Source organism: Eptatretus burgeri, chromosome 1 (assembly GCF_056783735.1).
Source record: "Eptatretus burgeri isolate ZD-2024b chromosome 1, Ebu_testis_v1, whole genome shotgun sequence".
NCBI classification, from domain to species: Eukaryota; Metazoa; Chordata; class Myxini; order Myxiniformes; family Myxinidae; genus Eptatretus; species Eptatretus burgeri.
The window spans coordinates 73,444,127-73,469,126 of NC_140961.1; the positions used below are offsets into that span (position 1 = coordinate 73,444,127).

A 25,000-nucleotide genomic window follows, 5' to 3' on the forward strand; every position below is an offset into this window, starting at 1 on the left:
ATCCTGTACCAGAAGCGGCTCATTGTCAGAAACAAACTTTGCGAGAGTATCTGTGTTGTAGTTTGTTTCACGGAACCATTCTCTACTGGTGGTTGAGCTTTCAGACCTATTAGAAGAGGGAAGTCCCCACTTAGTTAAATCTTTCCCGCTCATGTATAATACCAAATCTTCAATGTATATCAGAGCCTCATTGAACATATCTGGTGTGTACTGGATACGGTATAATATACATACGGTAATTTTTGCAAAGGCCTATACACTATAAATAAAGGTTGGTCGACTTACGACCAAATCGACTTACGATTGGTCAGTCGGAACCGATCGTGGTCGTAAGTCGACGACTACCTGTATGTACAATAAATATGACGTGTTAATCATGCATTAAAAGAGGCGTTTGTTGATGTGGATAGGGCCTATGATAAGTGTGTCGAATGCATGTCATAATTCGGAAACGGGAATTCGGAATTAACTGTAGCAATATTTTTTCATTCCATTGCAAATGGCATTGGCCCCATGTCAATCGGCTGAACTTGAAAAATTAACGTTACGAAAAGTGTGTCGAATGCATAAGTCATAATTCGGAAACCGGGAAGTCGGAAGTCATTGTCTTCAATTGACTGTAGTATTAATTTCTCATTCTCTAGCAAATTCCGTTGGTCCCATGTCAATCGGCTGAACTTGAAAAATTAACGTTACGCAATCAGGTGATGACGTCATAATTCGGAAACCGGGAAGTCGGAAGTCATTGTCTTCAATTGACTGTAGCATTATTTTTTTCAATCTATTGCAAAAGGCGTTGGCCCCATGTCAATCGGCTGAATTTGAAAAATTAACGTTCCAAAATCAGGTGATGACGTCATAATTCGGAAACCGGAAGTCGGAAGTACAATTCTTTTACATCGGGACATTCCCGGGTACATGTTCTGTCAGCATGTTTAGTTTGGTGAGGATCAGTCCAGTACTTTTCGCGTGCATAGGTGACAGAGAAACATACACACAGACAGACACACTTTCAACTATATATACATATATATACATATACATATACATATATATATATACACATATATATACACATATATACATACAGTAGACTAGGCGTAAGTCGTCACCATCGGGACCGAGAAAAAAGTGACGACTTAGAAATGTGACGACTTACGCGTATGCGAACATTCATGATGACTGTGGGGTGAAGGATGAAGTCGTGCGTGGCCTGGACACATATGTGTGAGAGCCGGCTATTGTACCAAAAGGAAAACACAATCCTCGGGGCATAGGTGGGGGTGAGTTGGTGAGTTGGAAAGTGATCAAGCAAAGATGGAATTCATGAATCAGTTTATCAAAAGTAAAGATAATGAACAACTCTAAGACAACTCGTATACCATCGGTGATGGTATGGTGACAAATTACATGACACACAGTCATCGTGGTGATGATTACCACTCAATGCCTATGTGTAAGTGAGTGCGGTAATGTACAAAACAAGCCAATATAAAACCATGATCGGACTTCAACACTAAGCTCGATCGATCCTTTACTTCTTCGCGAAGTAATCCGTTATGTTTGACTGCCTCAAACTCTTGGGCATCTGGTGCATGAGAAAGGATTCAAACCGGTCATTGTATTCCATGATGTTGGCTGGGCAATCCTCCACCGAAAGACAGTATCGGCCGAATATTTGGCCGAATCGGCCGAAACCGAATATTTGGCTGAGCCGACATTTGCCGAAACCAGATGATGAGCGCGTCATCGACATCTTCAAAGGACACACATTTCACACTTCCCACCGGCCTCACGATCTTCTCCACTTGTCCAAATATCTTGCCCTTATTCTTCAAGATATCGTTCAATGTCTGCTGTTTGATGTCCAACTTCTCAGCTATGTCTGTTTTCTTCATCAGTGGATTTGCCTCGCAAAACTGGATAATGTCGTATTTTTCTTGGTAGGTTTTAGTTGTAAGCTTACGCTTCGCTTTGTCGCCATTGTCCTGCCTGCAGTGCGATCAACGTGTGTACGCAGTTATAAATAGCCTATCACTGGCGGTGTACACCAATGAGCGAGCATCACGATTCCATGAAATCGGGCTTCTCACGAGGCAGCAGTTCCGTGTGACAAATTAGGAGTGGTAATTTACTTGAGTTTCCATTACGTGGGAATGGACAACATCTGACGACTTAGACGAAGTGACGACTTGGAGAGGGATGAACCTTTATTCAAAGGGATTTAACATGAGATAAATTCGGGACTTTTTGACGCTGCCGACTTTGGCAGAGACGAGTTACACGCTGCCGACTTACACCTAGTATACTGTATATATATATATATATATATATATATATATATATATATATATATATATATATATATATATATATATATATATATACACACACACACACAATAAGGTCCATCCAACCAGGTGTTTGTCATGATCCGGCTGTGAAGGCACAGAGCATAGATGAGACGGCCGGCCAACCTAACCTATCATGACACCCCGCAGGCATTTCATGTTAAAAACTGGTATGGGGTGCCAAAAGGTAGAAAATATCTCTGTTATTGAGAATTTGCCCCATACCAAGCGCAACCAAATCGATTTTCTCAAAAAAATCCCGAAATAGAAGCGTCCCTCGCGCACGCCGTGGCCACGCCCACGGTGCTCCACTCAGTCCACTAATCGCTCTTGCGGAGGAAGTAGCTAGTGTGTGCAACATGGCGCTGAACAGTTGAGATTTCAACACGTCTTTTGCATTGTTTTGCTTTCATTTCGTGTGAAATCTACGACAATTGCATGGTTAAATTTGGGGCAATGGAAGAAATGAAAGCTTTAGGAATGATAGGTTCGCAAAAACGCAAAAAAAAGAGCCAGAACTCGCGTCCACATGTCTGTTCTGTTTGAAATCAAAAAAGTGCAAGGAAGTAACACGCCAATCATCGGACGACGGTAAGAATAGGGTAATCACGGTCCTCGCTGAACCCAATCGCCTCGGAGAGGAATCTGATAGCTTGAAGAGGCTGAATGATATTTCAATACGGGAATCGCTGTTGATGTCGCACAGCTCGTGTTACTGTGATTTCACGGCTGAAAGTCGATTGAAGCGTCTCAGATCGAAATCACTGTGCGAAGGAGCTGCAACTGGCGGTGGCGGCGACAGCATGGATTTGGAGGCACGGTCATCGCGTGCAAAACGTGAAAAAGTAGACTGGGCAAAATGTATATTTTGCCAAGACGAAATGAAGGGAAAACCGGGTAAGAAAGTTTGCAAGAGTCAAACTGAATTGCATGATATCCGGACAATGCATTTATCCCGTAAGATACTGGAACTTTATAACGTAGACACGGCGCTGCGGATCCGTCTGGCAGGCACAATAGATCTGATTGCTGCTGAAAGCAAATATCATCTCTCATGCTTGATCAAATTTGAGAGAGAAACAGAGAAAAAAAGACTGCATGTTGGACAAGGTGAAGATAAGGAGCTGACGATCCTATGTCATGTAACATTCTGAATGACGGGCTTTCACGTGGATATGTATACGATATGGGGGAGGTTTGGAAGCGATTTCAGGATTTATGTGAAGCGAAAGGACAGCAAATACCTCGGAGCTATTTGTCACGAAGGAAAACCTTCACTGACACAGTATCTAAGAGACTCGGGAGTAGAGCTGGCTTCATTAGACCCCTCAATCGTACAACCTCGTTGCTCTTGTATCCCAGTGAAAGGAATGAATGTGTCATTTCAACATCTCTGTCAGGAATGCACAGGGATGAAGACTCGGAAGATTCTGATGATGGTAATGACTTTTCGATGATGGCCAGCAATCCACTGCAGGAAATAGTACATTATGCTCTCCAACTGCGCAATGATCTCAATAGCCACCCTGGTCACGAATTAGGATGGCGAGGAATTGACCAAGACAATGTGAATGAGATCATCCCCCAATCGTTGCACATATTTCTCGGAGTCCTTTTCGCCGATGCGATCGAGGATAATACTGAAGCTGCTGATACATGTGCAGAGCTCAACCGCTTCGTCTGTGATATCGCACAGGACATCATCTTTCGCCTTTCCAGGGGCGCAAGCTGACACTCAAACACATTGGATTAGGGATGACAGTACATCAAATGACGCGATCCGAGGCCTTGGTAGATCTATTGCATGCAAGTGGTCACTGTATCAGCATCGACACAATCCGGCGCATTGACACATCCATTGCAAATGATATTCTCAACAGGGCCGACGCAAACGACGGAGTCTTTATCCCCGAGGTAATCCGCCCATTCAAGACCTCAGGGCTGGTCCTCAGTTCATGTGACAATATTGACGTACTTGAGGAAACAATTGACGGCAACAACACTACACATTATACACAGATGGCAGTGTGGCAGCGAGATGACGGAACTGTTTATCACAGAGATGAACCTCGGCATATCGGTCGTACTAAAGCTCGCAGCTAGGAACGAATAGGCAAGATGCACATATTTGAATACGTGAAACCTCGTTCTGGTATTCGTCCGTTCCCCACTTTTTCTGATGGTGCCGCCATCAACATAGAGTCGTGGTTCCAAGAGTCTGGCAATGCAAATAACAGCAAGTCCAACGACTTGGCATGGACATTATCAAGACTATTACATGGTGGTGAGTCGCAATCTGTGCCACCATGGGCGACATTTAAGTCTGGCGACGAACGGGACCCCACCTGTCACCAACGAAGGTATGCTCCCAATTCTGAAGGCACCGGCAGACCATGATGACACAATGACAACTGTGATGACCAAGTTCATGAATATCAGTGAACAAGTGGGACAGACACACGGTCATTTTTGCTGACCAACCTCTCTACAGTCGGATGAAAGAACTCGTATGGAACGATCCCGCCAAATACAGCAATGTTATATGCCTCCTTGGTCACCCCCACATTCTCTTCAATTACCTCAAAGCTATTGGACAGCATTATGAGAGCGCAGGGCTGGAGGATTACTGGATCGAGGCGGGATTATTCGCTCCTAATACGATACCAAGCGTACTTGGTGGAAAAGCATACTACCGAGGAGTATATGGACATATTTGTACGTACGAAGCATTGTGTCGCATCCGATGGACCAAATTCATGGAGTGGCTCAAGCAAAGTCATGATATCGCAACAATCGCTTCGATCGAGGCCATCAAGACATGCGCTGAGGAATTTCGGAACAAATGTCGCAGTGCAGATGGTCGTCTCTGCAAATCCGATGCACTGAGCCATGCCATCTGTGCTTTGAGACAAACCATCGAAATATCAGACATATTGACGAAATTGTACGAATTTGACCGATGCCGCGCAACTGATCCCAATTTTGAATTCTGGACAAATTACATCGAAATGGTCAGCACACTTTTGGAATTCATCCGTGCGAATAGAGAGGGAGATTGGCAGGCACACCTAAAATCGTTCGCACAGATGTTACCGTGGCTATGTGTGTATGACCACACAAATTATGTGAGATGAGGACCGGTGTATCTCTCCGACATGAAAATGTTGGAGAATACAGCGCCTGATGTATACAGTGCATTTCTCGCCGAGAACTTTGTGGTACAACGCAGCAAACGTCCGTTCAGCTATGTGCCAGTCGATCAAGCTACAGAATGGATCAACCGCATGTGTAAGATATCGAATGGCATTATCGGAATCACCAGGAATGATACTGCAAGGGATCGATTCTGCTTGACATGGTGTGAGCGCTCTGAAATTGGCCTAGATACCAAACGGCTACTAAAACTGATCGATGACGAGATCGTAGAGGAGGCGATATCTACGAGAAAGGAGGCTCTGCCTGGACGTCTGAGGCATGATGAAGGCAATGTTCAAAATCTGATGGACCAGTTTGAGCGATTCCGTATTTTCCAAGCAGCGAATACACTCCCACTGGCACAATCACCAGATCTGGTGGAGGAATCGCAGGAACCTACACTTGTATCTTTGACAACAAACAATCTCGCCACGATGGGAATACAAACTTCCCTGTTGTCAGCCTATGAGCGAGGTCTTCGAAGGTTACAAAGTTTTGTGGATGAGAGGCTGGTAACTCGAGAGATGGGTTTCTTCGATACGCTGTCGAGGATCAATTCCAAATCCTTTGTTCATCTCTACAAAAGCACAGCTCTGACCTCAACAGCCAAGAAGAAATTCATCAAGGCAGACGCAAAACTCATACAGAGGTTGTTCAATGCAACCAGAGCTGGGCGATGTGTCGATATGTCCAGGATTCTTCAGCACGAACTTTCGTCGCTTATCAAGATAAACGGACAGATGAATCAGACAAACAAGGCTGATATGCTTCATATCCTGACAAAAGACGTGGATATCGAAACACCAGCGAATATTCCATCCCTGCAGGAGCCGTCAGCTCTCATCATCAATGGTCACGCCATGATCCAAGCGATGGGGAAGCCGTCTCATTGTCGCCAGTTTGCTGACCTTGGTCGTACATATCACGAGAAGATATTAAAGCTATTTCACCAGTCATTCACTCGCATCGAGATCGTCTTCAATCGGTACATCTGAACAGGGTCAATAAAATCGGCAACTAGATCAAAGCATGGGCAGAAGAAGCGACCAATCCGAAAAATCATTGATCGAGGAGACGTACCACTGCCAGAGGTATGGGACAGATTCATAGCCCAGGACTAGAACAAAGATGACCTCGCTAAATTCGTCGCTGAGTACCTCATTTCGACCAATCGGAATTACCCACAGTCTTGCGAGCTGATTGTAGGGGGGAGGTTTCGCTGAACCGGAGGTGGCGAAGTCAACTACAGGTGGCCAAATTACTGATTTGGCCGCGAACCATGAAGAGGCCGATATGCGCATGGTCGCACATGCAGCACATACCGTCAGGGAGAAATACAAGAGCGTGGTCGTGGAGAGCAAGGATACAGATGTATTATTACTCCTCATCCATTTCTTCGGTGATGCAAACGTTGATCTGTGGATGAAAAGTGGGACTAGCAAAAAACGTGTCTGCTACCAAATTGCACCAATTGTACAAAAGCTATCGCGTCCTGTCAGGAACAATCTGCTTGGATATCATGCCTTTACCGGATGTTATGTGACGTCTTCGTTCTACGGATACGGGAAAAACGGAGCTGCTGGAAAGTGTACGTGGAACAGCCAGAGCTACTGGCGAATATTGGGCGTGATGGATCCACTGACGAGGCTGAAAATTTCCTGTGCCATTTGTATGGAGTGGACAACGCTTACGATCTGTTCTTTTTTGGCCATTTTACAATTGCAGCCTTTCATGTTTTCAAGTAAATCTCTAGTCTAAATTTATTGCTGAGACTCAAGGACAGTTGCCGAGGCGAATAATTCATACACAGGCATATAGATGTGGCAATGCTGAAACGAAATTCACGAAAACCAAAAAATGAGGAATTTGGCATTTGACCTTGACCTTTGACCTCAAAGGTCAAAGTTCGAGATGGTATGGGGGCATATTCTGAAGCTTCACCCTATCATCTTACTTTTGGGCATGCATAATCACTTTTAACAAGAAATGCCTACGGGACTAATTTTTAGACCCCGGAGATAGTCTTGGACGGCCGTCTCAATTGGCATTTTGTGTTCTGGGCCTTGATATATTTTTCAATTGAATTTTGCTAATTCCCCAATTAAATTCCTCTTTCAAAGAACTCTGTTTAAAGGTAATTTTTTGTGTTTGTCGTTTTTCTGTATTTTATGCATGTGTACGTAACGTATATAAACTGCATTACCAGAAAATAACTTGGTGTGTGTGTGTGTGTGTGTGTGTGTGTGTGTGTGTGTGTGTGTGTGTGTGTGTGTGTGTGTGTGTGTGTGTGTGTGTGTGTGTGTGTGTGTGTGTGTGTGTGTGTGTGTGTGTGTGTGTGTGTGTGTGTGTGTGTGTGTGTGTGTGTGTGTGTTTGGTGTGTTTTATTTTCAGTGTTAAATTTCCAGACCTGCTCGTTTGTCCCTTATTTCATTGATCCGAGATAGCATGTTAATAATTGATAGACGGAAAGTTCTCCCCCCCGGGAAGTTCCCCCCCCCCCACTGATCGGCTCCGCGGATTAAGCAGCACTGCACTCTCTGTTCCCCTCAGCAATGATAAGAGTGTACGCTGAGGGCGTGGTCCCGAGCTGAAATGATTAAATTCATAAAATAAGGTAACATAGTAAATTGGACACAAGGACCCTGTTCCAATTCAACTAGTTTAGCCAGCATCTGCGTTTGCTTGGCAATCCATCGGTCCACGGGGTTATCCGTGGCCAGTGGCCTCAGAGTTAGAGGGCGAGCACCCCATGGATCTCTTCCGGACTCAAACTCCAGATATAATATATGGGTTTTCGCACGAAGCCCCCCCCCTGATGATCTTTGAAGAGGTCTCTATACCACAAATCAAATTCTCTTGTATTCATATAATTGTTCCTCGGTTTAGTTTTTTGGAGGTGTTGTCCATAAAACCTGCAATCTCCTCATTTCAATAATACAATTTGTCAGTCCAGAGAATCATGTAAAATATATCAACAATTTTAAATCGCTCAATCGTCCATCTTATGGTTTTACCCTTTTCAAAATGACATTTCCCTCCGTAAATTCGTCCAAGATCGTCCACCTTGAATTTTGGTTTCTTGAAGCTGGCCAAAATCATACTTGGACTGATTTAAGGAGTTCATTGAAACCATTCTCCTCCACCCCAAGTATATATTTGTTCAATCATGCTGTATTGAAGATTAGACCACTGGAAGTTCACTTTCACATGCCAACCTGCCATGTTCTCCCACCTGCTGGGTGTTCTTAACAGCCCTGAAAGCATATCCCTTCACCATTGCCCAGGTATCATTACTGAGTGCATGTGCACATGTCACCGAGGTGGAAATAGAGATTTATTGTCGTCGTCTTGCGTCAAATGTTTTACATTGTGTCCTTTTATGCAATAAATTATTTATTTCCGAAGGAACAGAGTGGAACTCGTGTCTGCTGCCATTTTGTCGAACGAGCAATTGAGTTTATGTTGGATACCTGGAGGGATTCAATTATTGCAACTTTGCTGAGCAGCACTGGATTCAAACTGCCATTTCACAGGCCTGTGGTAACCATTCAACATTGGTCTGTTAATAAAAGCCTTAAGTTAGCCAACTTTATGCATCACTCAGCTTGGGATGTGGTAACCATCATGAGTGCAAGTATTATGTTCCATTCAAACTGCTGCCAACTACACGCCAGCATATATTGCTTGATTTGCAAAAATCTGTTTTGATTGGTTTCCACGTATATAGTTATTTATTTATTATTATTTTTAAATTCTTTGCAATTATAATTGAATAATAATATTTAAAATAAAATGAATGTTTACCAAGACGGCAACCACACCACGAGTCATGAACCCAGTTGCAGCACCGATTCGGAGCAGTTTATAATAAAAAAAAACGCTGTTAGGCAAATAAAAGGAAAACAGGATTCATAGCTGCAATGTTGGTCATAGATTTAAGGTAAATCGTAACTAGTTTTCAATCCCAAACAAAGCAAATATACAAAAGCAATAGTTCACCAAATTTGTCAACAGTGAGATGATGAATCAAGCACATGATGGATAATATAATGTATATTAGATTCATCTGCCTTGACTGCTCGCTGCACTCGATGGTGTGGTGAGCAGTCGAGGCAGATGCAACCAATTCAGAACAACTCCAATTGTGAAGCAGATAAGAGGAAAAAGCAGTGGCAAAAATAAACATGTTTCATATTGTGTAGCACTATAAAGAAATGGTGCCTTGTTAACCTCCGCCATCGAAAATGGATGGAGGTTACTGTTTTCACCCCTGTCTGTTTGTTTGTTTGTGAACAGTATTACGGAAAAACTCCTGGACGGATTTCGACGAAACTTGGTGGGGGGATGAGGTATGGTCCAAAGATCAAGCCATTAGATTTTGGACCTGGTCCAAAGTCCAATATGGCCGCTATGGTGGCCATTTTGAAAAAAAATATTTGAATTTTTGTTTTTGCATTTCTACATGTTTTAAGTGATTTCAAACCAAAAAAAAAATTTGTTCGAGAAAAAAAAAAAATTTGCAACTTTTTTTCAAAAAAATTTCGATTTTATTTGAAAAATATTTGAATTTTTTTTGCATTTCTACATGTTTTAAGTGATTTCCAACCCCCCACCCAAAAAAAATTTTAGAGGAAAAAAAATTAGAAATTTTGCAATTTTTTTCAAAAAAATTTTGATATCTTTTTTTTGGGCATTTCTACATGCGCGTCGATCTCGTTTAGTTTATTCAATCGTGGTTCAGTAGAGTCTGATCCGTTTTGACCTACAATGAATGGGATATCAGGTTCACTTAAGTGACCCAGCAGTATTGACGGCAGAGGTTTTGCACTCTACCGAGTGCTCCCCCTCTAGTTTACTGCCTGTGCAAGGTGCATCTTTGGATTTATGACATGGCTATCACCATGGAGAATACTTCAACATCGCTGCTGGAAATCAGAGTGGTGACCGGACCAGCAGGAAGTCACAGGACTTGAAGAAACGGCCGACCCCAACCTCGGATTCTGCAAATACCTAAGTTTGTCCTCACTGAAGTTGAGGCTTTAAGGAATGCCGAACTCCAGAGAGCATCCCCATTTGAAAAGGGGAAATCTCCTGAGCCCGACACCTGTGATGCAATCTCAGTGAAGCGAGTTCATCAACATGTCTCCTTGATCAGCTTCTTATCTCAATGTAGTCCAACTTCACGTCTGGTACACGCATTTTTGAAGCTGCATGACTCACCTTACAATGGCCAATCATAAGACTGCCCATGCCTCAAAGGAAATAACTTGTTCATTCCTCTTGCCTGGACAAATCCCTGCCCTGCCACTCAACCATGCTCTTGACCAATAATTGCTTACTTCTAAACCATGGTGAGTTGCCAGTTCCATGCTGTTTATTCTATGATTATTAATCTCATTCACGTTTCTCGACTCTTCACTTAACCACAATTGCAAATACTCAATGATTCTATGTTAAAAAAAGAAGGGCACTCGATAGAGCGTAATGCCTGATCCAGGAGAATATATCAGGCCCAATACATTTTTGAAATATCATGCTATACAGTTCTATATAGTTTTGACCCTAATCTCTCAATGGTGAAGAATTACTTTTAAAATTAAATAACTCTCGTATCCAGATCCAGATTTGGATCCTCACCAAAATTGAATAAATTCGTCCTTGTCACACACCCAACCCGCCCACCAAGTTTTGTCTGAATCCGTCCACAACTTTTTGAGACATTGTGCAATATAATCGGTTTCGCACCATCTCTCAATGGTGAAGAATTGCTTTTAAAAAATCTTCAGATCCGGATTCGGATTTGTATCTTCACCAAAATTGAATCAGTTCAGCCTCGTCACACACTGAATCTGTCCACAAAATTTCATCTGGATCCGTCCACAACTTTTTGAGATATCATGCACAAAAACAAACAAACAAGACGACGTCGTCGTGCAGAGCACGATACTTGCAAAATCCAGAAAACAAGTTTGACCTCAACAATAATTGGTTGTTGAATTCAATGACCAAATATGAAACTCTTCAAATTTCAAGTGAATTGGATTGACAATTTTAGAAATTCGGCCTATATTGACCTTTTGGCTGATATGGACCTCCAAAATAATTGGTGGTTGAATTAATTGACCTGAAATATAACTTCTCTTCAAATTTCAAGTCAATCAAATGAAAATTGATGATTTTAGAAATACCGCCTTAGTTGGTGACCTTGGGCCTATATTGATCATTTGGTCTATGTTGACCTCAAAAATATTTGGCTATTTGAATTGTCATGAAATATAAATCCTCTTCAAATTTCAAGTCAATCAGATGAAAATTGAGGATTTTAGAAATCTCACCCAAGTTGTTGATCTTTGGCCTATGTTGACATTTTGACCACAAAACAATAGTCTTCTTCCTTATGACAAACTCTACAATGTGGTGAAGTTTCCTGAAGATTGTTTTAAAATTGTGATCTGTAGGTGACAAACAAACAGACAAACAAAGACAGAATAACAAAATCGACTAACCAATATAGTTGAAAAATCTTCGATTTTGCAAGTAACAAACACACAAACAAACAGAAAAGGATGAAAACATAACCGCCTTCACCTTTGATGGTGGTGGTAACAATAATAATCACGCCTGTAGTAAATTACAAGTCCCATAACAATAAGATTAATTTCAGAAACCATTCCACTCAAAGGTAAACAATAAAACAGTTTCATTTTCAGAACATATTTGAAGAATTATTTTTTGCAAGTAATATTTTCAACTTATGAAAAGAGTTGAGTATTTTTCTTCTTCGTTTTTAAAATGTTTTTTTTCCCCCCCCACAAAAATGCATTTTTACAATGTTGCAAATATGTAAACTTTACAATAACACCTTTCCTCAAAAACTTTGTTTTACCAATATGAATTGTTTTTATTATTTTTATGCATGCTAAAATTTTAATTTGAGATTTAAACGAAATATATGTACTTTTTTTTAACTTGCCATTTATGGAGAAGTGAATCAAAGAAAACATGACCTTTAAGTATTGTGAAAAATGAGGGCATGAGAGCATTTGTACATGTGGAGAAGTGTGGAGTTTTAGACCATCATCATAAAAGGAAAAAAAACAACCACATTTTTCGGTGGGGCAAGTGTCAGCAGGACTCGTATGTCTTCTACGACACAAGTTGGGTTTTGTAGCGATGGTGGATGGGGGGGGTGACAGTCATATATAAAATTCTGGTTTTGGAAAAGCTCGGTGAAATTAAAATTTCCACAATTGTGAAATTGGGGGAGTTGCTGCTGTTGTTATTGTATTGCCCCAGACAGTTCTCACAAACAAGCCCGTGGCACAAAGACAGCTGATCAATCCCCCAGAAGCAACCCAAAGATCCCCCACAACCAGAACGGTGGACCCCCCCCCCCCCCATTCCCACAAAGTCAGGGCCACAATCGAGTTTGACAGAGAGAAGAAAGACAAAAGGGAAAGGGCCAGTCCATAGGGACCGATCAGCACTCTCTGACTGTAACCGCACTGCCCTGATGAATGAGGAAGATTTAGCCCCAGACTTGAAATTGGGGGGGGGGGGAGGGGCAGGGGAGTACAACCACCGCAAAGAGTTGCCCCCGATAGCTGCAATTAGGGGAGTTCAAACAGAACTCGAATTTGTCTGAGTCAGAGGAATAGCTGTTCCAGAACTCTCCCTTTGAAAGTACTCGACTCAGATTCTGCAACCGGTCCAGTCGGCATCAGCCCATGTGTCCTAAAAACCTGCTCCTCTGCTCTTGCTCACCCTCTCATTTGCTCAAGGTCATCTGCCATCTGCTTGGAAATCAGCAAACATCACTGCCCTGCATAAAAAAGTGCAGAAACAGATCCCTGCAATGACAGACCAATCAGCCTTCTCCCAAACATCAGCAAGGTTATGGAATCCATCATCGCTTCAGACATTAAATTGTTCCTCTTCTCCAATGGCCTGATTTCCAATCATCAATTTGGTTTCAGAACAGGTCACTCTACCCTGTATATGCTGCTTCTGCTCTCCCAACAATGGATTGAGGTCCTCAATGCCAGACATGAAATCAGAGCCATATCCCTCGACATATCACGTGTTTTTGACATGGTCTGGCACCCTGCCCTGCTCACCAAACTCTCTTTCTATGTATCCAAAGCCATCTCCACTCATGGCTCAACGACTGCCTCTCCTGTCGCAGTCAACGTGTGACCCTAAATGGAGTTCTTTCATCGCCTCTTCCTGTCCAGGCTGAAGTTCCTCAAGGCAGCGTTCTGGGCCCTGTTCTTTTTCTGGTTCTCATCAACAATCTCTTCGACTCTGAAAAATCCTCTATCTCTTTGGTGATGACTCCACCTTTTGCCGTACCATCTGTCATCCCTCAGACAGGCAAGCAGCATCTTCTTCGCTCACTGCCGATCTGGGTAAAATCACAAACTGGTCCAACACGTGGAACGTGTCTTTCAAGCCGGACAAATCACACACTCCCACTGTCTCCCCGAAAGGACTGTTTGGAAAACGCCCCCATCCACGTTCTCAACAATCCACAGGAAGAAGTCCTTTCTTTCAAGCTTCTGGATCTCACTATCTGCCATGATCGTTCCTGGGAAAGCCACATTTCCAATCTGGCCTCCAAAGCCAGTCGCCGACTGAGAATCCTCCATCGTGCAAAGTTCTTCCTCGGCCCAGTTGAGCTCTTGACCACATACAAAGCTTTCGTCCACAGCCTGATGGAGTACTGCTCTCCTCTCTGGGCTGGTGCTCCTGCCTCCCACTTTTCTCGGCTTCACGTTGTGGAAACCAAGGCATTTCGGATCATTGGCGTCTCCCACGATGAGGCTGAGTGTTTGGGCCTCTCACTCTCTCACTGCAGGCAGGTCGGTGGTCTTTCCGTCTTCTACCATCTCCTCTCCGGTCTTGCCCCCCCCTCCCCCTGCTGTGTCTGCGATTTGTCCCCAACATATTTCCGCAAACAACCCCCTTCTGGTAAAACTACCAAAATCACGAATCACTGCTCACCTTCACTCTTTCATTCCTCTTTTTTCCCCACCTTTGGAATAAACTCCCTCACTCTGTTCAATCCCATTCTTCCCTCCAGGCCTTCAAAACAGTTGTTCACCACCACGTCTTATCTTCCCCATCCAAATCCTCGATCTTTTCTACCCCCGTTAATCCTCCCCAAACCCACCTCCTTCAAATTCCCTGCTTTCCTTCCTGAAAGTCCCTCTAATGTCCATATTGTATACCCCGTGTTCCCCACCCCATCCCTCCCACAGATCTCCTTATGTCTCTGTTCCTCACTGTTTTGTCCTTCCCACTCCCGCCCCTCTCGTCTCATGCCCCCCCTTGCTGTTGCCTTGTGTGTTCGCTCTCATACGAGCCTAGACAAGGTATACAAAAAAAAGGTCACCAAACAGCCACCATAAACATGATACAATGGCATACTCGACTATATGAGGGCTAATGCAAGTGTGTTGGTTGATAAGATTTTTTTTATTTTTAAAAATGTAACTACCGAGTTTAATGCACAGTTATTACGACAGGAAAACAGGTGCAGCTGACATTTTAAAGGTCAGACCTTTTTTAATCCATCAGTTTTTTGAATTCCACCATTTTGTTTTTCTTTTGCTTTTCCCCTTCTTCTTCTTCTTAATAATCATCATCCTTTATCCGAAATGCCTATTCTCTCTGTTATAATCCCTTAAAGGCACAACTGCTGTGGATGTTTGACCTTTACCGAAGATGAAATAACCCCTTCTTCGAGCCACCCACGTCTAATTCTTCATATTTGATCGAAGGCCATTTATGCCTGGTGTTGGCTTAATGGTGAGGGTGGTGGGCTTGGGATCCAAGGATCCTGAGTTCAAATCCCACTCGGCTTTTGAATTAATACCAGGTGGGGTTGACTCTGCCTGTCATTCTTCCGAGATCGGCAAAATGAGTGCCAGCTTGATGGTATCCTGGGTCGGAGTGGCGACCTGTCCAGGATTGTGTCCAATAGCCAAGGAGACTATTTAGGCAGCACCAACGCTCTGCACAGAGTATGGTCCCAATGGATGGATGGATGGATGGAGGGCCATTTGAGATTTTACCCAAATCTATAACCTATTCCCTTATTAATCCCCAAATCACACACATTTCCTCACTTTGCTCAATCAAAGGGAGGGAGGATGTTTTAAACGTCAGCTGTAACTCGTTTCCCACAGAATTAAACATGTGATATCAACTTTTAGTCCACTTTTCGATAAAAGTTAAAAAAAAAAAAAATCACTTTTAGATAAAATCCACTGTTTATGAGCATGATGTTGAAATAAAATAATATTAAAGAAATGGAAAACAACGTGATCATTGGGAGCAACATTAAAGACAACCATCAAAATAGCAGAGTCAGATGCTCATTACAAAATACAAAGCAATTGCATTGCACTTTGTCCAATTTTACCTTGTCCGTACACTCGAATCAAACTCCCTGGCACTCCGCACATCCCGCAAAGAAATTGTACGCTGGGGATCCCGTTCCTAACAAGTACAATTACACAAACGGGGTTCTCATTAAACAAAGTATGACAGCACCTATACTGGTCAAACTGAAAAGCAGGCATCAAAATAAGAGTGTAAACAGGTCACAAAATCATCCTCTTTCATAATAGCACATGACGACTATTATGAAAGAGACCCAAGGTAGTGTTCACAACTATATACCTCAGGTCATCCCCCATCCATTTATAATACTAAAAGGAGAAGGGTGTGACTGGGCATGTGTGTGTCACGCTTCTTTTCAAAAGTGTTCTTGCCATCTTGAATTATAAAAATGGTACCATTGGAAAGCCAATAATAGATTCACTTGGAACAAAAATTTGTGTCCTTTTAATTTTAAAAATGCCTATTTTAAAAGTCCCTCTTTCTGGGAATGAGAAAGAAGATGCAGGAATGGGAGCTTAATGTAGTGTAGCGCTTCCAACGGTCACAATTATTACTCCAGGACAGCAGGAACCCTTGAGGTTACAGTAGGAGCACACAAAAGGAAATATAGTAATACTTGTCAAAGCAGAAGAAAAATATATAAAACGTACACAAACATCAACCACAGCCATGAAAACAACAAGTACATGATATAAATTGGCTTTTTTGCGCATTTTACATCCTCAGTGAAACTCACAGAAAGACACGCAATACGTTTGTGAAGCACAACATGCTGTCTTTTGATTAATCCCGTCAACGTAGTGACAGGTAGGCATGTCGCGTACTCATTATTTATTCTACCACAAGGACCCCCCCCAACCCTTTCCCAAGCATTCCCCTTTTCCAGGTTATTGTGATTTTTTTTCCCCCTCTCCCTCTCATCTTTTCGTTTGTCAGTTTGTTTGTCTGTTCCATCCCCCTTTTCCTCTTCCTCTTCCTGCTGCGTTTCATTCAACTTGTTCATACCACGTCCTTATATATACGTCATACCATATAAAATATATCTGCAATTGGAACTTCCTTCTTTCTATTTTATTCCATTCCATTCTGCTCTCACTCTCCCAGGAGCCTTGACCACATTTTTAATTTTTTTTAAAGACTAACTGTGGAATATTTTAACCCAATGTATGTAGAATTTAAAATTACATTACATGGTTGCTTTTCAATATTACAGTACATATATGATTGGAAGTTGAAAAGATACTGCCTCTCTCTCCTCAACTTAGAAAATAAACTTAGACTTAGAACTTAGAAAATTCAACTTAGAAGATAGAAAATCAACTTACACAGTCTGACTTGTAATAACTGATGGAATTTTCACTTAACACAAAATATCGCTGCTTCCAATTCTTCATCTGCAAAAGAAAAAGAAAACGCAATTACGATTGTTGAAAAGAAGTAGCGTTTGACTTTTTCAGATTGAAGTTTTATCCCCATAAATTATAATATCAGACAATTCCTATAAAAACAAAAGAACAAATCCAACGAATCATCATTGCTCACCATTCCACCTTGCTTGACACAATAACCAGTTTTGATAGGTTGTCCCTGGCCGTATGCAGCTTGAACATCCAGCTGTGAAGAATGGCTCTGAAGGCAATACAGCAAGACCTGCTGAGCAGTCTCAGCTGGAGCTTCATTTACTGCATCCTCCTGTGATATACATACATGACAAAAATCAATTTAAAAAAAAAAAAAACCCAAAGGGAGCTAAATGCCAAACTATCAATCCCAAACTTTCTGCATTTGATGAAAAAAAGCCAAACTATCAAATCATAATGAAATTATATATATTTTAATAAAATTGAAAATTTTGATGAGATTGTGTCAACCTTCACTGATGCCTCTTTCAATCTTCATCTTTCCACACAAAATCTGGTTTTAATCCTTCGATTTACTTTGGTGAAATTTCAAGGTCACTATTCCACCATTGTAGACTTCAGTTAAAATGCTGACACATTTGGGGTTGGTATCTAGGTGATGTAAACCTTGTGTGGCAGCAAATTTGCACACTTTAGGTCCTCCTCCCCCCCCCCACCCCCACAACTAATATATAGTGCATATTCGCCAACAAACGTGATTGGTCCAGCTATCCAGCAATTCATCATTTTTCTCAGAATTTTCTCCGGAACCACTGAACCAATCAAAACAGAATTTTAGCTACATTCATGGACTGGTGTGCATCAAACATGCAAAGTAGTATCTCATGTAATACTAGAAGGGCACTCGGTAGCGCATACCTCTGCCCCATAATGCCTGATTCACGAGAAAATATCTGGCCCAATACATTTTTGAGATATCGTGCCATCTATAGTTTTTGGCCCTAATCTCTCAATGGTGAAGAATCACTTTAAAAATTCTAGTAATCAGATCCGGGTCCAGATCTTCACCAAAATGTAATCAGTTCGTCCACGTCACACACCAAACCTGTCCACAACTTATTGAGATATCCTGTACACAAACAGCCAAACAAACAAAAAAAACAAACAGACAAAGGGATGAGAACATAACCTCCTTCACCTTCGGTGGCGGAGGTAAAAATGGCTGGCATGAGCAAATCAAGATTGATCGGTCGTATTATCAAATCAGGGTGTTGATGGATTTTGATGGAGAAAACTATTGCATATAGCTTACATGATGGACTACAGTCTATATTATACATAAATATAAAAGGAGTCATGCGTGCAAGTTCCACCCATTGGTGAGACAGTTCGCCTGACTCCACCGGCAATTTCTACATTTTACCCTTTATAACCATTTAGAATTACCTTTTAGAACCCTTTCTCTCAAGCAGCACTTCTACTGCGGAGGTTATGCAGATTTACTATTATTTCTGACCATTTTCTCAAAAAAAAAAATGATGGGTTTCTGTGAAGTCAGTGATAGCAGGATGGGGGAGCAGAAAATGTTACATATTCCACTATTTTGATGTAGGAATGCCTGTTTGCTTTTTTTAAGCAGGAGGGTGAGCATAAAGATGGGAAAAGCTTTGGGAGGGAGAGGTTGAGGAGAAATGGGGGGGGGAGGGAATGGGACAGAATTGGGATGGGTTGGCTGAGGATTTTTTGTTGAAGAGTCATCAGAATTGCATGTGTAAGTTTACTCACAGTAAAAATGTAAGAGAGAGAGAGAGGAGAAGAGAGAGAGAGAGAGAGAGAGAGAGAGAGAGAGAGAGAGAGAGAGAGAGAGAGAGAGAGAGAGAGAGAGAGAGAGAGAGAGAGAGAGAGAGAGAGAGAGAGAGAGAGAGAGAGAGAGAGAGAGAGAGAGAGAGAGAGAGAGAGAGAGAGAGAGAGAGAGAGAGAGAGAGGAGAAAGAGAGAGAGAGAGGAGAAAGAGAGAGAGAGAGAGGAGAAAGAGAGAGGAGAAAGAGAGAGAGAGAGAGAGGAGAAGAGAGAGAGAGAGAGAGGAGAAGAGAGAGAGAGAGAGAGAGAGAGAGAGAGAGAGAGAGAGGAGAAGAGAGAGAGAGAGAGAGGAGAAGAGAGAGAGAGAGAGAGAGAGAGAGAGAGAGAGAGAGAGGAGAAGAGAGAGAGAGAGAGAGGAGAAGAGAGAGAGAGAGAGAGGAGAAGAGAGAGAGAGAGAGAGGAAAAGAGAGAGAGGAGAAGAGAGAGAGAGAGAGAGAGAGACGAGAAGAGAGAGAGAGAGAGAGAGGAGAAGAGAGAGAGAGAGAGAGGAGAAGAGAGAGAGAGAGAGAGAGAGAGAGAGAGAGAGAGAGAGAGAGAGAGGAGAAGAGAGAGAGAGGAAAAGAGAGAGAAGAGAAAGAGAGAGAAGAGAAAGAGAGAGAAGAGAAAGAGAGAGAAGAGAAAGAGAGAGAAGAGAAAGAGAGAGAAGAGAAAGAGAGAGAAGAGAAAGAGAGAGAAGAGAAAGAGAGAGAAGAGAAAGAGAGAAAAGAGAAAGAGAGAGAAGAGAAAGAGAGAGAAGAGAAAGAGAGAGAAGAGAAAGAGAGAGAAGAGAAAGAGAGAGAAGAGAAAGAGAGAGAAGAGAAAGAGAGAGAAGAGAAAGAGAGAGAAGAGAAAGAGAGAGAAGAGAAAGAGAGAGAAGAGAAAGAGAGAGAAGAGAAAGAGAGAGAAGAGAAAGAGAGAGAAGAGAAAGAGAGAGAAGAGAAAGAGAGAGAAGAGAAAGAGAGAGAAGAGAAAGAGAGAGAAGAGAAAGAGAGAGAAGAGAAAGAGAGAGAAGAGAAAGAGAGAGAAGAGAAAGAGAGAGAAGAGAAAGAGAGAGAAGAGAAAGAGAGTGAAGAGAAAGAGAGAGAAGAGAAAGAGAGAGAAGTGAAAGAGAGAGAAGAGAAAGAGAGAGAAGAGAAAGAGAGAGGAGTGAAAGAGAGAGAAGAGAAAGAGAGAGAAGAGAAAGAGAGAGAAGAGAAAGAGAGAGAAGAGAAAGAGAGAGAAGAGAAAGAGAGAGAAGAGAAAGAGAGAGAAGAGAAAGAGAGAGAAGAGAAAGAGAGAGAAGAGAAAGAGAGAGAAGAGAAAGAGAGAGAAGAGAAAGAGAGAGAAGAGAAAGAGAGATAAGAGAAAGAGAGAGAAGAGAAAGAGAGAGAAGAGAAAGAGAGAGAAGAGAAAGAGAGAGAAGAGAAAGAGAGAGAAGAGAAAGAGAGAGAAGAGAAAGAGAGAGAAGAGAAAGAGAGAGAAGAGAAAGAGAGAGAAGAGAAAGAGAGAGAAGAGAAAGAGAGAGAGAGAGAGAGAGAGAGAGAGAGACAGAGAGAGAAGAGAAAGAGAGAGAAGAGAAAGAGAGAGAAGAGAAAGAGAGAGAAGAGAAAGAGAGAGAAGAGAAAGAGAGAGAAGAGAAAGAGAGAGAGGAGAAAGAGAGAGAGGAGAAAGAGAGAGGAGAAAGAGAGAGGAGAAAGAGAGAGAGAGAGAGAGGAGAAAGAGAGAGAGAGAGAGGAGAAAGAGAGACATAAAGAGAAAAAGAGAGAAAGAGAAAGAGAAAGAGAAAGAGAAAAAGAGAGAGAGAGAGAGAGAGAGAGAGAGAGAGAGAGAGAGAGAGAGACTTTGAGACTTTTATGTCCTTTTATTACAAAAAGTATAAAAAAGGTAAAAATTCAATACAACAAAGCAAAGGATTATATACAAGAGTGGAAAAAAGAAGAGAAGAAACCAATTCAATTTTCAAGTAATCGATAAAGCATTGATAACAATTTATACACAAGGAACACCCCCAAAAAATACATTAGAGAGAGGAGAAGATGATAAGAAGAGAGAAAGCAACACAGGCTCCACACGTACCGCCAGAGACTGAGCAACAGCCCCTTGCGTTTGCACGTGCGTGCCAAGCGAGAGCGAGAGCGAGAGCGAGAGCGAGAGCGAGAGCGAGAGAGAGAGCGAGAGAGAGAGAGAGAGAGAGAGACACAGACACAGACACTTTTGGCCTCTTGATTGTTTGGGATCATGATGTAACAAGAGAAGTTATACCAGTACAAGCAAATGCCTGAGCATTGCCCAACAAAGAAACAAGGTAAATTAAAACTTCAATGTAAGTACACCATCAACAAGTTCACATAAGGATGTGTTCACACACCACTGTTGTGAGAACAGTGTACAATCACTGGAATTAATTTCAAGGTGCACTCGTGCTGTGACCAAGGTTTTAAAGAGATAAACAACATCGGAAACAGAATCACAAACATCATGAAGTTTGCGTTTCCTTGACATGTATATAGCAAGCTTCGCTTCAGAGGACAAATAATTTGCTAACAGGCACTCGTATTTACGCTGGTGGAAGATGCTAAAACCGTAAACAAAACCACAACAACTAAAAGTTAGGCCGAGTCCCCGGATAGCACGTGATAAGACTGTAAAAAGGGGTGCCAACCTTGAGCAATCAATAAAAATGTGAAAAATAGTTTCTGTGGCACCGCAGAAGGGACACAATTCTGTGTTATCGGGAGATATACGATGAGATAAAACATTGGATGGTAAAATGTAATGTGCCAGTCGCCACTGCAAATCTCCGGAGCGCTTAGCAGTGGGTGCCTTGTACATAACATGCCAGTTGATCGAAGTAGAATGAGTGGTCTGAAGCATTCTCCGCCAATGTGCTTGTGGTTCCGCAGGTCTATCGGGAACAAGAGTTTTAACACACAAAGCGTAAACAGAAGATTTTTCCATCAATTTAAAGGAGGTGAAACCTTGAAAATGAAGCAAAAGCTCTGGAAAGGGATGTAGGGATAAAGAAAGGTTAGCTTCTACCTGTGGAATCCATTTCAGATTAGTTTGCTTGAAAAAGCGCAGAATCACAGAAAAGATTCTCCCAATAATTCGAATGGACCTCACTCCAGTGGCCACAGCGACGTCAGCAGCTGGCTTCCACTTATAAGGAGAAGGAGTTCTGAGATCTTTTACCTTCGTACATCCAGCATCAATAAACTTCTGCACAAGAATATAATTGCTGCAGACCCCTTCAAAAATGGGGTTTAAAAAGATAGGCTCATTTAAAAACATTTCCAGGGAGTAGTCATTGTTATTTCGACGAACAGTGACTGCCTGCCATGCCCTCAGCATGCTTCTATAAAACAGGGGGACTGATGCTATATCAACTTTCTTGGTGTCAATAAGGAACAGTTGCTGATCGTAGCCGAGTTTCCCCGCCTGCCTAAGCAGGCAGTGAGCCAAGGCCTTCCACGAGACGTCCGTGTACAGCAGTCTGCGAAGCGAAAGGAGGCGAAAAGCCATCACCTTGCTGGTAATAGCAATCAGCCCCTGTCCTCCTTCAGCAACAGGCAAGTTTAACACACCAGGTTGGAGCCAATGCTTTCCTCCCCAAAAGAAGTCAATAAGAATTGATTGTAATTTTTTAAGAAACAAATCTGGGGGCTGCAGTGCTATAAAAACGTGCCAAAGCATTGATGCTGCAAGGTTGTTGATAACAAGGGTTCGGCCCCGATAGGAGAGTTGACAAAGTAAGCCCTTCCACTTTCGTAAACGTCTCTCAGTTTTAATTATTAGAGATTCCCAGTTTTTTAAAATGAAATTCTCAGTTCCAAGAAAGACGCCTAGGTAAAGAATTCCATCCCTTTCCCATTTAAGTTTCTCGGGAAGAGTCGGAGGAATGGCGCCATTTTGTGGACCAAGATGGAGAGCTCTGCTTTTTCCCCAGTTCACTTTTGTGGAACTTGCCAAACCAAATTCATGAATGCAACGGACCAAGGCTGAGACGTCCTCATTCGAGCGAACGATTGCACAAAGATCATCTGCATAAGCAATCACTTTAAACGGGTTCGCCATTGGTTGAGGAAGGAAACCAAGAAGACGTGCACGCAACCGAACGAGCAAAGGCTCAATCGCAAGAGAGTACAGGAGGCCAGAAAGAGGGCACCCTTGACGAATGCCTCTATTAACCGGGAAAGGGGGACATAAAATGTTGTTAACCTTTAAGAGACTAAAAGTGTTGTTATACAGTAACTGCACATGAGAGATAAAATTTTCCCCAAAACCAAACCCCCGTAAAACAGAGAAAAGATAAAAATGATCAATGGTATCAAAGGCCTTTTCTTGATCTAAGAACACCAACCCAACATTTCTTTGCTCAAGAGAACAGATGTCAATTATATCACGCACAATAAAGATACTGTCATGAATTGTCCTCTTCGGGACACAGTAAGACTGATCTGGGTGTACGATCTCCTCGATTATGGCTTTAAGGCGGTTGGCAAGGGCCTTGGAAAATATTTTGTAGTCTGCACAGAGTAATGAGATGGGACGCCAGTTGTGTGGTTGCTGAAGGTCTCCTTTTTTGGGGATAAGGGCGAGGACAGCCCTCCGGCAGCTTAATGGCAGTGAGCCTGATCGTCGACCGTCGATTATAACCTCAAGTAGTTCTGGTCCGAGGAGGTCCCAAAAGGTTTTATAAAATTCTGCAGGAATTCCATCCAGGCCGGAGGCCTTACCCGAGGGTAGAGTTTGAAGAGCAGCTTGGAGTTCCTCCAAAGTTACTTCCTTGTCCATTTGTAGAACTGCAGATTTTGACAAGGTAGGTAAGGAAGAAGTCAGCACTGTTACCATTTTGTTGTCAATTTTCGGAGCATGATAAAGTTCAGTAAAGTAGTGTCTGAGTGAGGCTCTGACATCTTTTTGATTGTGTGTTATCCTTCCTTCCTTTGTCCTTACTGAAGTTATCTGCTGACTTCTCTTTGTTTGATCTTCCAGTCCAAAAAAGAACTTAGAGGAGGTGTCCAAGTAGCACAAATTCTCCAGTCGGAGACGAATCAGCGCTCCTCTGGCTTGCTTTGCACAAAGTCCAGCAAGAAGAGCTTTTTTCTTCGCCAGCAAGAGGTTGGTTCTTTCATGATTTGAGGCCAAGAGGTTGGTCTGCAAATATAATATTTCTTTGGCAAGCAAGGATTGAAGGGCAGAGTCATATTTGGTGTGGTAGGCTCCATATTGTTGGCAAAAGGATCTTATTTGCACTTTGACGTTGTCCCACCATTTTCCAAGGCAGGGGAAGGAAGTTTTACGTTGGAGCAAGGCTCTCCAGAACACACCAAAGGCATCGACAAACAGTTGGTCATCCAAGAGGCTTGCGTTGAAGGTCCAGTAGGCAGCACCACGATTCCGAACTGGTTGGTGAATCCGAAGTGCGACCATGTGATGGTCTGAGAAGCCGCTCGGAATAATGTCCATATTGCTCACAACATTTAAAAAGGTACTGTTGATGTAGAAACGGTCCAATCTTGCAAGTGATACGTGGCCTTTTGAACACCGACTCCACGTGTATTGGCGGAGAGAAAGATTGCGGATTCTCCACACATCAACCAGGGAAAACTTGGACAAGGCTCTCAACAAAGGCGCTGCGCTTGCTGGGTGCGGCTCCTCTCCATTACGATCAATGGTGGGGTCCATCGTGCAGTTAAAATCTCCACCCAAGCAGACAAGTCCATCAAAATCAATGTGTACAAGAGACGTTTCTAAGTGTGTGTAAAAGGCGAGTCTCTCCGTGCTATCGCTAGGTGCGTAGACATTCAGTACGGTGTGTTTAAAGCCATTATGCGTGAAGGTGAGTGAAATCAAATACCCTTTGATA

At 42.5% G+C, this 25,000-nt stretch overlaps 1 protein-coding gene across 3 annotated transcripts in view; it reads right to left on the reverse strand.

Annotated features, from left to right (window-relative positions):
• Positions 1 to 25,000, reverse strand: part of LOC147034747 (pleckstrin homology domain-containing family A member 1-like) — a 149,196-nt gene that overhangs the window by 37,178 nt on the left and 87,018 nt on the right. For all 3 annotated transcript variants that reach the window (XM_085888215.1, XM_085888231.1, XM_085888221.1), the window contains exons 7-9: positions 17,496 to 17,645; positions 17,279 to 17,347; positions 15,973 to 16,049 (exon numbers count right to left, since the gene is read on the reverse strand). In XM_085888215.1, coding sequence (XP_085744341.1) covers positions 15,973 to 16,049; positions 17,279 to 17,347; positions 17,496 to 17,645 — 296 coding nt within the window. The remainder of the gene's footprint in view (positions 1 to 15,972; positions 16,050 to 17,278; positions 17,348 to 17,495; positions 17,646 to 25,000) is intronic.